Here is a 12,478-nt window from a genome sequence, read left to right on the forward strand (position 1 = left end):
GGTGTGATGATGAAGGTAATGGAAGAGAATGAACTTCCATTAGCATAGCCTGGGCGCTACTGAGGATCCAGAGTCCTAGGCACTTCATTGTTTTTTTCTGATGGGCAAATAGATGACCCATAATCTGAATCAAATTTATGTTTCTTATTTTGTCATCTACTATTCATCAGATGATTCAAGCTCCATTCGTACTGAACTGTTTAATTAGATTTTCTCATCTCTGTTTTAATACCACTTTACTATCATTTCATAGTACTTAACAGCTGGTGAGGTGCTGAAGAGATAGAAGAAAAGAAAAAGAGACACATAAACACATCAGATAAAGCCATTGCTTTGCTCCAAGCTGCTCTGCTAGGGGTCAAATCAAGCTCAGGTCATAGGACAAACATAAGCCTGGAAGATAAATATGAAGGAGGCTCCAATAAAAGTTGAAACAGGTTCTAGAGACTCAGGAGGATGGAATAATCTGAGACAGCTCACAGAGGACTCACATGTGGGGTCACTGACGGACAGGTAAGATTTGAAGAGTCAGGGACCTTGAGGATTTTCTTCCTATTTTCCTATCTGGAAATAAAAGTTACCAGCACCAAAACAACACATGTTTTGTTGTCAGACAGAACAAAGCTTTGTGTGAACACACTCTAAAAGGTGCATCTCCCTCAATTCCCTTTGTGTCCACCTCTAAGACTTTTCTGCTTTTCTCTTTCTTACTCTCTCAACCTCTTTGAAAAGGCAATAAACAGAAGAGGAAAGAGAAGTTCCAAACACTGCGAGAAAAAAGATCGTAAAGGAGGTGAGGGGCAAGGTGTGAGCAAATGAGGCTCAAAAAAGAAGTAAGTGAGGCTGAGGGTGGAAAAGAGAAACTATAAAAGACTGAGAATCCAGGAAGGGTTTTGTCCAATTGTCTTTGTTGGTTGAATCTGAGTTTGCATGTAATGTACATGTCAGCAGTGTAAGACAAGGAGGGCTCAAGGAATTTTCCTTAAACTTGGAGGGAAAAGGGACGGGTATGGCATGGCCATTAGGTAGGAGTGGTCTACAGGGCACAAAGGAGAACTTTGCTTGCTGTAGCTTCTGTTAGGCTCTCAGTCTTTGGCCTGCTCTCCATTTGCATCCTTGTTACCTGATGGCATCTTTTCCGTGGAATTCTGGAGACACTGGTTCAAAAGAGTCATTAAATGGACTGGCGTCCATTTCATCTTCAAGAACTACATGATCAGACTTTCGTTGTCGGGACCAAAAGGAGGACTTCAGGAAAAACAAGGGTGGATACCGATGTCCATATTCATCTACGTGACCAAGAGACAATTAAATATTGGGTCAGTCTCCATGGTAAGGGAGAGCATAGCCCTAATGCAGCATAGTAATGTCACCCCCTTTTGCCGATAAACCTGAACACACAGTAGACACAAGGCAACCAATGTTTGGTTTGATATGTGCAGCTTCATAAGGAAAAAAAAATCACTGAGATGTCTCTATGATAGCAATTGTTCCTGTAGGAAGACATGAGATTGTGTGATTTTAAAATATTCAGGAGGAATTTGAACAAATATTGAAACTTTTTGTAACTTCAAGAAAGCTAGATATTGGAACACAAATGAAAGATGTGTTAGGCATGCCGAATTCTATCAGTGGTCCAGGGGGTATCACACAGGTAAAGGAAGAAGAGATTGAGAAATGACTGCTAGATACACAAAACAAATATTCCAAGAGAAGATAGAATAGGATTTAATAAAAATAAGTAACATTGTAAGAAAGGGAGAGAATGGGGCAAAAGAATTTATTGAAACTTAACAGAGTGGAACTTTCCAAGAATCTACTTTGTAGCATCTCATCCTCAAATAATAACATTCCTCTGAAGCAAATTTATGATTTGTTTTAAGAACCTAGTGTCCAGGAATCTCTTTCTGGAAATTCATCCACAGTTTATCTGTACTGAATTGCCACTTCTGTTTTCCTACATGTTAGGGAACATTATGAAGTGGAAAAATTATATTTCTCTAATATTCTGTAACAGACCTCTATGGTAAAATTCATAGGTTTTCACATGCTCATTCATTCATTCATGCAGTAAATATTTATTGAACACTCTCTGTGTACCTTGCATATGGTATATTATTAGTTAGTATTCACCTCTTCCCTTTGGTTAGGAAGTCAAGCAAATAAAAACATGTAGCTGTATTAGATACATTCTACCACCAGATTTAATATTACACGATTCTGTCATATACCCAGTTAATTTTCCTGTCGTTCGGATTTCTCATCTTTAAAAGAATTTTGAACAAAGTCATCTTGTTCAAATTCAGACTTCAGTTCAGGCTTAAGGAATGGCTGATAAAATACTGCAATTCCAATTGTGTAACAAATGCATTCACCTAGAATTGTTGATCTTGGTATCTGTTATTCTAGACTCTTATAAAAGCAGAGAGAGTTATTATTAAGGGGTCATCTAAAACATGTTTGATTCATGTATTCAAGATGTTCTTCTGCAATCTTTGCCCTCACTCTTTCCCTTCTTTTTTGGAGATAAAACGATTAAAACAATGTTTGATTTTAATGGTACCACTACTCACCTGGTAAAATTTTTTCAAAATAAATCGCCAATGCCAGGTAGAGGAAGATATCAAAACCCAGCATGAAATTCGTTGCTATTAGTAGATTTGAGCAGTTCGACGTATCAGGGAGTGCATTAGAATTCAAATCGTAGTCCAAGCGTAAAAGCTGAAAATTGAGAAGTAATTAAAGGAAGTGAGGTTTTTGATAAATTTTAAATAGTTAGGTTTAGTGTAAAAATAAAATAACTACTTTTTATTTACTTATACTGGTAATACAAAATTGAGTGAAACTGCCTACTTCACAATCCTCAGATCTATGGAAGGCGTGGACATGTGACCAACTATACTGAAATTTAGTAACTTATATGATTAAAATAAGTTTCAAATGAAACTGGAACATTTAGGAAGAGGTAGAGAAGTATGTGAGAAGATGACATTTGAGCTCAATCTTAGAAAAATATTTACCAAAAAGGACCCAGGAAAAAGGTAAGGTCCTCCTTGAAAATGGTTGCATGAGAGAGAATTTATTTTCTTGGGAAAAAACACTGGTTTAAGGAGAACCAGTAGAAAAGAAGCCTGGTCTATAATGTTCAAGTTAATGAGTACTTTATAATTAATAATCTTTTTATTAAGCACTAAATAATGTATATGTAATGATAGACATTATCATTTAATTGGAGGAATGGCAAAGTGAGTTCAATGTGAGAATCAGATAAAGGGAAATGACATCTGATGAATTGAAATGTAATTTACTAATCAATGTGTTTTGGGGTTTTTAGCTCTTAATTTTCAGTTTGTGGGTTTTACAATCATGTGTGCTGTTCAGTTACTAAGTCAAAATACAAACTACAATAGTTACTTATTATCAGATTTGCAACATCAAGTCCAAATTTAATTGGCAACCAAAGAAAACAGTTTACCTTGTCTCTAAAGAATTAAATATTAAAACTTCCATTTTGTTTTCACTCACCAAATGGCTTATTTTGCTGGGCTAAATGCTTCCAAAGCTTTTAAAAGTTCTTCTTTGCAACCTTACAATAGTCTGCATTCGGGATTTAAATCTCATAACACTGAGCATAAGAATGAGCACAGACAACTGAATTCCAGAGAGGGGAGGTGTTTCAGAAATATCATTAATAAACAATTAGATTGCTTCTCACCTGGGCCATTCCAAGAGTGAAGGCAAAGGGGCTAAGAATACTTAAAGTCCACTCCAATGATGCAGGAAGATGCCTATACAAGGCCGTGAATCCCAGACTCCCCCAAAAGACAGTGAGAAGGAACACCACCAGGCCAGTGAGGAAGGATTTCTTGACCAAGACGCTCATTAGGAAAGCCAAAGCTATCTGAAATGAGAGAAGATCCAGTTGGTTTGTTTTCTAAGAATTATTTTTAGCATAATAAAACAAGGGACTTAATTTACAAAATTAGGGTTGGATTGTTATTTTGTCTATAATACAAAATACCATGTTCTGCAAGTTGCACTGTGAATTGGCATCACAAAACATTACAGATCCAATGGTGTCCGTCTGCAGATTTCCTCACGTAAACCCAGCAGACAACGAGTAGAAAAGGTGTAGTAACGTGTTGGAAACCACTGACTGGTCCTTAGCGTAAGAGCTGCATGGAAAGAAATTGAATCCACCAACTCACCAAAGACAATCCATACAGCAGAAAGAGGGTGAAGACCACCAGGAAGCCAGTCAGAATGACAAACTGGACTGTTTTTATAACATGAGCCAAGAGAAGAGCCATAACAAAGATGAAACCAGCATAGAACAAACCCCAGGAGAGCCTAAGGTGGAAAGAAAACTTTGTTTTAGTATTTCACGTTCAACTGAAAAGGAGGACCTAGAATGGATTCCAACATCATTCATTCATTCAGCAGGTATTTATTTAGTGTTTAGGGTATGTAAATACAAGGACAATATTTTGGGAATGAATTCTTTTGGAACTAGCATTTGTTTTCCTAAAACTAATTCCAAAACACACACACATGCACACGCATATCATTGTGAGAAAAAGGAAAACATAGGCTTCTAATCTGATATATTTTGATTTAAACATTGTCCCTGCTTTGTTCTTTGTCTGTGAGCTTGAGCATAATCTGCAAGTTCTTCAAGTTCTTTGATTGCTCTGGACGATAGAACGGATACTCCAGCAAGGACTCAATGAGATCATGGCTGTGTGGGATCCTGTCCTTGCACATGGGAACCCCTCCATGAATCTCAGAAATTTTCCCCCTCTCTGGGGGCTTTCTGGGGATGAGGAGCTCCATGAATTTCCTTGGATCTAAACAAATTCTTCCTTACTGTAATTCTGTCACTTATGTCTTTAGAAGGATGTTAATTTAAGTAACTATGTTTCAAGTCAAGCATTTTTGCTCTAGAGCCCTTAGATTTCACTGCTCTGCTATACTTCCCTTCAATACGAATTCAGTGAAGAGGTCATAGCAGTTTATAGGATTGTCTTCCAGGAAGAGGTCAAAAATTAGCAGTCTGCATATTTTGACCTCCTGCATATTCCACATGTCTCCCTAGCCTCTTTGTTATTTTACTTCCTGCTTACTAGACACATCACCTCCGTGGCCTGAGAATATTCCCAAGTTCTCACACAGGACCTTGCCCATCTTTAGAATTACTTAGCCTCTGACACTTTCAATTCAAACTACCCAGCCATTTTTCGCACCATTCTGCCAGCTTGTTCCCCTGATTATACCCATCATTCCTGACCTGGGGTCCCAAGAGCTCCTGACTCATGGCCTCCTTTTCTCCATTTCAGTCCCACCCTGGCTGGAATTCCTCTTCAGTCTGGCTTAGACACCCAACTCTACTGTGCCTACCATACTCCACCAGCACACGCGATGGCCATTCCCATTCCCGTTGCCTCACAATCACCCAGAAAACCCAAACCTGATGTTCTTTCTTTAGTCAGAGAAGCAAGAATAACTCCCAGCTTGCCTTAGCCTGGCAAGCACTACACCAACAATTTGTTCCACTCACAGGGAAAAGTTAAGAGAATCCTTAGGTTTGAATAATGGTGGTTGGAAGCCCTCTTTTCCTGAGTTCCTACATTTATTTCATTGTGCTGCACTCTGCTCACCAGAACGCTGAGTCTCGCAGACCCATCATCGTCATCAAGCCCTTCATCTTCTTTCTCTCTCTTTTAACATTAACAGATGCATAGTATATAAGTGGGGAAAAGGAAATAATGCAGAAGAAAATGAAAAAATCAGTTATAATTCCTCCTTGACTAATGAAGGGATATATCTTCATATTTTTTCCAGTAACTGACATCAATTCCTCCATCACTGAACGATTCGTTGTGATCTGAAGATATTAACAAACAAAATTTGCGTATTAATGGTTTGGGTGCTCTGTTTTCTTTCCATCGTCTCTTTTTCTCAGATTTAGACACATAACAGGCTTGTCTACACCTGACGCTAGCCTAGCTACTCATTTCTGCATTCTGCCACTGGTCCCCTTGAAGACTTGACTCCAGGCATGCTGAGCTGCTTATCATTCTCAAAATTTACTGTGCTTCTTATCACCTGCCTTACAATGTGTCTGAAATGCCTTATGACCTGAAATGCTCAGCAAATCCTCAAGCTTCAGGTTTAAATTTTATTCAATTAGGGATTCTTTCATGGTATTCTAGACTGAGAAGCTTTTGCTCATTTTCTTACAGGGACTCTATTTATACCTCCATGACAGCCTATTTCTCCTATTCTAACAATTTTCTTATTATATGCCTGGCTTCTTGACAAGTTGAATCCTTGGAGGAGAAAATTTCTCTTCTATTTATGCCTATATCCCCCATAGCATATAGCAACTTAAATAAACTTTGTTCTTAAGTTAACTTTATGCTGAGTACATGACAGAGCAAGGCTCTCCATTTATATTTTCTTCCACAAAACTTTTGATGCCTCTAATACTGTTTATCTGCATTGAACATGAGTTTGTTTTGGATGTTTTATACTCACTTCTATAATAGCAGCATTAATGGAAGCTTGAAAAGCCACAAAACCTTTCTCCCAAAATTCTGAGACTCCACAGTTAACACCTTCAGTCATTTCATAACAATGAGCTTTAAGAAAAAAAAGAGCCATAATTATCATTATGGATTGTTGCAGTCGTGATTATAAGAAACAGTGGATTTTACAACGGCTCCAAATTCCAAGTGTTCTCATTTTGATTCAAAGCCTATGAAAACATTAATTAGAGTAATAATTCTCAAAGTCAGGCAGGCAAAGCACTCCTAGAGAATGTTCTACATTAAATTATAATATAATCTCTAAGCTTTTTCACACTATCTTCTGTGCTTCTTCGCCAATCAAGAATTTTGTTGAGAGTTCTCTTTTCTGATTTTGTATTGTGAAAGCAATACCTTTCCATGATTTTCAAAAGTTGGTAGGGTCTAATATAGATTGAGAAACACTAAACTAAAGCTTTGTCTAAATCGGATATAACACAGGAGTAATGGGCAAATGGTAGTTCAGATGAGATTAATTTGCTGTGCTTAAATAATGTCAATCAGAACATCTTTTGAAGAAAAATGTTTACTTAAAAAAAGACCTACCAGCCCATTGAGTATTAAATCACATTAAAAATATATTTAATATGAAAAATTAAAGCTGAGTACCAGAATCAAATGCATGCTCCATTAAAATTTTGAATATTTTAAAACTCATTTTGAAATTTTTCACATGTACAAATGATACAAGACAATATAATAAACACCTATGTACCTGTGGCCAAATTTTAAAAATAAGTAAATAACTTTAAATTGGAATCCTCTGTATACTGTCTATGATCTTAGTCTTTTTCTGAGCACCAAGCCCCTAACTGGCTGTTTTCCTGAACTTTGTTTTTATTTGTATGCCTTTGAATTTTTATATGTATCTCCAAACTGCACACGTAATTTAAAGAAGTTGTTAAGCTTTGTTTAAATCCTATATGTCATTATATCATTACACCATCATTCTGCATTTTGCTTCATTTGTTCTATATTATTATTTTGAAATTTATATGAATGGCCCCGTTTTTTCTTCTTACAATTGTACAAAATCACATTGAAGGAATGTGATTCAGTGTATTTATCCATTCTCCTATTGATGATATTTTGGTTAGTTCTCTTTTTCTTTTTATTATTACAAAATTTAAGCTGCTACTATGAAAGTCCTTATGTATGTCTTCTCGTGCATACATGTGTATCAGTCAGGATAGTGTACAATATGCTCTAGTAACAAACATTCCCCAAATTTTGATGGTTTATCACAGCAAAAGTTTCTCACTCAGACTATAGATTCAGCGTAGGTCTTTGGAAGGAAGGTAGGGAGTCCCCTGTTCCACATCAAATTAAGAGTCCCAGGATGATGGAGTTTCCTCCACCAGGTAGCTGAATTATCTGTTAGGCATAACTACCTAGCTCAGGGATACAGGTGAGGAAAAGTTGTAGAGAACTCACTTCTGCTCTTTAATGCATTAAGTTTGGGTATCTGATTATAGCTACAAACTTAATTAGTCAGTGCCCCCAGGAAGGAGAGGAGAATAGGCTGCAAGTCTAACACAGATGTGAGCCTTTCACTAATAAGATTCCGATGACGCTGGGTTATAGCTTATACACATCTTCAACTTAAAAATAAATTTTCTCAGCTTTTGTGGAATTTAAAATATTTTGTAATATTGCATTCTCTTTACCACATATCCTTATGCATACTTTGTTCTATTTATTGTTTTTTTTGCCAATCTGGTAAGTGTGAAGAAATATTATATGTGGTTTCAAAATGCATTTCCCTGATTGCTAATGCAAGTAGGTATCTCTCCATGTGTTTATTCTTGATCAATGTTTTTCCTTTTATGAAATTCCTACTTATATTTCTTCATTACTTTCCTATTTCTATGCTTTTTTTTGTTTATTCAAAGGAAATCTTTATATATTCTGGATATTATTATTTTGTTAGTTTTGTTAGAAATATCTCATCACAGGTATTGTTTTTATTTTTCTCTATGCCTGTGGTGTCTTTTGATAAAGATACCTTTATTTTGACATAGCTGAATTTATCAGTCTTTTATAGTTTACATGGTTTTTTTGTTTTGTTTAAGGAATTTTTTTCTATCATACAGTTAAAAAGATATTCTCCTACATTGACTTCTCAAGGTTTAGAGGCTTGTTTTTCTTACTTAACTCTACCTAGAATTGGTTGTTTAGTGTGAAACAATTTCATTTGATTCTTTATGGAGAGAATGTTCTGAGCACTGACCTGCAATGTCTTCTCAATCATAGTTAGTTTTCTTGTTTAGGTAAGAGGTTTCCATATTTCTTTCTTTTGCTTCATTGGTTTACCCATCTATCACTATGAAAATAGCACACTGTCTTAATTACTTATAACTTCATCCTTTCTAAAGGGCATCTTGTACGTTTCTAGGAATTATCTATTTCTCCTAGGTTGTCCAATTTATTGGCATAAAAATTTTTATAGTAGTCTCTTACAATCCTTTGTATTCCTGCTGTGTCAGTTAAAATTTTCTTCATTCATTTCTGATTTTATTTTATTTGAGTCCTTTCTCTCACTCTGTTTTGATGAGTCTAGACAGAAGTTTATCAAGTTTGTTTCTTTTCTAAGAAACAGTTCTTAGTTTCACTAACCTTTTCTATTTCTCTTAATCTCTATTTCATTTATTTCCTCTCTGATACTCATCATTTCCTTCCCTCTACTAATGCTGGGTTTTGTTCTTCTTTCTCTAGTTGCTTTTGGTGTCAGCTTAGACAGTTTTTGAGATTTTTCTTGTTTGTTGAGGTAGGCCTGTATCACTAAACTTCTCTCTTAGAACTGCTTTTACTGTATTTTGCCCCCTACATAAATAAATAAGCAAATAAATAAAATAAAGGGTATTTTGACTATTCTGTGCCCCTTTTCAGGGAAAATTTTAGAATGAATGTATCAATTTATATGAGAAGCTTTTTATGATTTTGATTGGAATTCTAATCAATCCCTGAAGAAATCTGGGCCACATTCATATCTGTAGCAGGCAGAGTTCTAAAAAGTTGTGTAATACCCCCTCCTTTGTGTGTGGGTGGAACCTGTGACTATGATGATATATCTCTCCCATGATTATGTTATGCCCTAAGGTACAATTGACCTTAGAGAGGAAGATAATCCAAGTGGGCTAATCCAATCACATAAACTCCTTAAAAACAGTTTTCTCCAGCTGGTAGCAAAAGGGGAACTGAAAAATTTGAAAGCAGAATGAGACTCATGGTGCCATTGTTGGTTTTAAAGATGGAGCAGTTCACATGCAAAAACCAAAGGGTGGTCTCTGATTAGTGAGGGTGACCTCTTCCTGACAGTCAGGAAAGAAATGAGGAACCTCAGTCCTATAGCTGCAAGGAATTGATTCTGTCAACAACATGAATGAGCTTGAAGTGGATTCTTTTCACAAGTCTCAGGATAAGAACTCAGCCTGGTCAATACCCTTATTTTAGCTTGTGAGACTCTAAGCAGAGTCAAGCCTGTCCATATGCCTCACCTATAGAACTGTGAACTCACCAGGGACTATTGTTTTAAAGGACCGTTTGTGATAATTTGTTGTACAGTAGTGAGAAACTAATGTAAGATCTATAACACATATATAACATATAAAACATAATATAACATCTGATAACATATAAGGCTCTAGGATGTAGTATAGACTCCCATTTATTTGAGTCTTTCTAAATTAAAGTTTTATACTTTTTTCATAATAGTAATCTTATCTTTCTCAGAATGTTTTTTCCTCCCAGGTAAATTATTAGCTGCTGTTATTTATCGATTATTGAATCAGTTGGTTGTTTGTGTCTTTTAAAAAATTCTGTTTTCCAACTAATCATTACTAGCATTTCCTGTTTTTTATATCTTTTTCCTTTTTTATGTTTTTTATTTTTTTATTTTTTAACATTTTAGATAGGCTTATTTTATATTCTCAGTTTTATAATTCCACTGGGAAAGATGTATTTCTCCTTTGTTGGGTCTTCTGATTCTCACTTATGATGACTTATCTTCCATATTAGACTGTAAACTTATTTTCAGAGATATTTTATCTTTGTGGCTGCCCTTTTCTATAGATTTATAATCTCTTCAAAAAAAAAATTTATAATCTCTTCTACTCTCAAGTGCCTGACCAACCCAGGACCACTTTATTTATATTTGCTCTTGGGGTTTCCCAGACCAAGTGGGTGAGGTCAATAAGAACCCAAACTCAGAGGAAGATGGGCTGTGAGCTACAAATTCTCAAAGGGGAGTTCTCTCCTTGTCGTGCATGGTGAGATAAACAAATAGCTCCTGCTCTTTTGCCTAGAGGTGATTTTTTTCTTCTTGTCTACCCTTTCGCCTAGAACTCTCCAGGTTCCAAATTAATACAGGAGTCTTCACCTCATGTAAAACCTAGATCATCTCATCTGCCCTCACATACCTACTCAAACCCAAACCTCTAGGTTACCATGACTGGCAAAATCCTATAGCATTAATAGTACTCAATCACTTTAGATTTGGTGCCTTGGAAATTTTAGGCATTTTAGGGCCTTGGAAATTTCCCATACTTAGACGTTTAAAGGGAAGTTTATTCTGTTTTATCCAAAAACAGCTTTATTTTAACAATAATACATTGTAACCTCATTTACATATATATAATACATATATATGTGTACATGTGTAAATATATACCATATAAAATATCCCTCTAATACAATATGTTAATACACCAAAAACCAATGTACCTTTTTTTATATGTGTTGATTGGCCTTTTACATCACATTGCAGGTAGGGTTTTTAAATTTACTGTACTAACATCTATTCCTACATATGGCTTATACCATAAGTGAAGTACAGAGCAGTGGCCTTGTATAGCTGGAAAGTTACCTGTGTGGGCCCTGAATTCCTTCCTTGTTGGGATTCTGTGTCCCAGCAAGAATTTCAAATGATATGAGAAAGCAGTAGTAAAGATGACTTGTATTACTTCCTCAGCATGATTTTCCCTTAATTTTTTAAAACTTTCTTCATCAGGCAGTCCCAAGAGTTCTTTACCTGCCATTACAAGAAGGGAATATTATCATTCGTAACTAACTAGCAGACCAACTTCAGGATGCTTTCATTAGAGTTCTTTATGGAAATAAAGTGAAATCAAGTATTAACATCAATCAAGTCAGGCAGAGTAAAGAAAAGGTTAGGGAGAGAAATAGCATCTAGATCCAATCAGAAGGAATACATGAAAATTCGTTATTTTATTTTCACATGTTGTAGCTACTGAACCAATTTCAAACACATAAAATATCATACCATACTAATTCAACGATTCATAGAAGAATTAGCATTATAATAAATCTACAATGGTAGCAAAAATATATATAATGAAAATCACAATTAGGCACTGTTTTCTGGAAAGCAGAAATAACTATATAATTTATATTTCCTTCAACAGCCCCAACAGTATGGTTAATATGCTGGAAAGAAAAGTGGAAAATTTAAAAACATGTCAAATCACTATGTTTGACATCACTAAAATAAACCCTATTTCCTGCACGTATTGTGTTACATGCCATATTATGACCAAAGAATGAAAAGGGATATAAGAAAAGTTCTGGACTGGGATAGGAGCATTCAAGATATCCAAGTGGTAGAAGCAGGCAGCACATATTTTGATAGAATTTTTTTCCCTGTGGAATCTTGTTCTTAAATCTGTGTTATCATGAGTAAGTCTCCTCATCTTTGTCACTAAATTTCCATGTTTATAAAATAAACTTAATATCTAATAGTAGTCCATAATTTTAATAGTGGTACAGAATATCTAATACTACAGAGTATTAATAGGACTAGGTGTCAGGCAAATAAAAACAGCAGTTGTTCTTTGCAAATATAAATGCGTGCCTCAAAGGGAACTCTATGGTGA

The 12,478-nt window shown here is 35.6% G+C and overlaps 1 protein-coding gene across 2 annotated transcripts in view; it reads right to left on the reverse strand.

Annotated features, from left to right (window-relative positions):
• ABCA8 (ATP binding cassette subfamily A member 8) overlaps positions 1-12,478 on the reverse strand; it is a 59,177-nt gene that overhangs the window by 39,460 nt on the left and 7,239 nt on the right. For both annotated transcript variants that reach the window (XM_073235834.1, XM_017675119.3), the window contains 7 exons: positions 11,452-11,616; positions 6,538-6,641; positions 5,658-5,884; positions 4,209-4,350; positions 3,716-3,901; positions 2,574-2,721; positions 1,124-1,289 (listed from right to left, as the gene is read on the reverse strand). In XM_073235834.1, coding sequence (XP_073091935.1) covers positions 1,124-1,289; positions 2,574-2,721; positions 3,716-3,901; positions 4,209-4,350; positions 5,658-5,884; positions 6,538-6,641; positions 11,452-11,616 — 1,138 coding nt within the window. The remainder of the gene's footprint in view (positions 1-1,123; positions 1,290-2,573; positions 2,722-3,715; positions 3,902-4,208; positions 4,351-5,657; positions 5,885-6,537; positions 6,642-11,451; positions 11,617-12,478) is intronic.

Source organism: Manis javanica, chromosome 4 (assembly GCF_040802235.1).
Source record: "Manis javanica isolate MJ-LG chromosome 4, MJ_LKY, whole genome shotgun sequence".
NCBI lineage: Eukaryota > Metazoa > Chordata > Mammalia > Pholidota > Manidae > Manis > Manis javanica.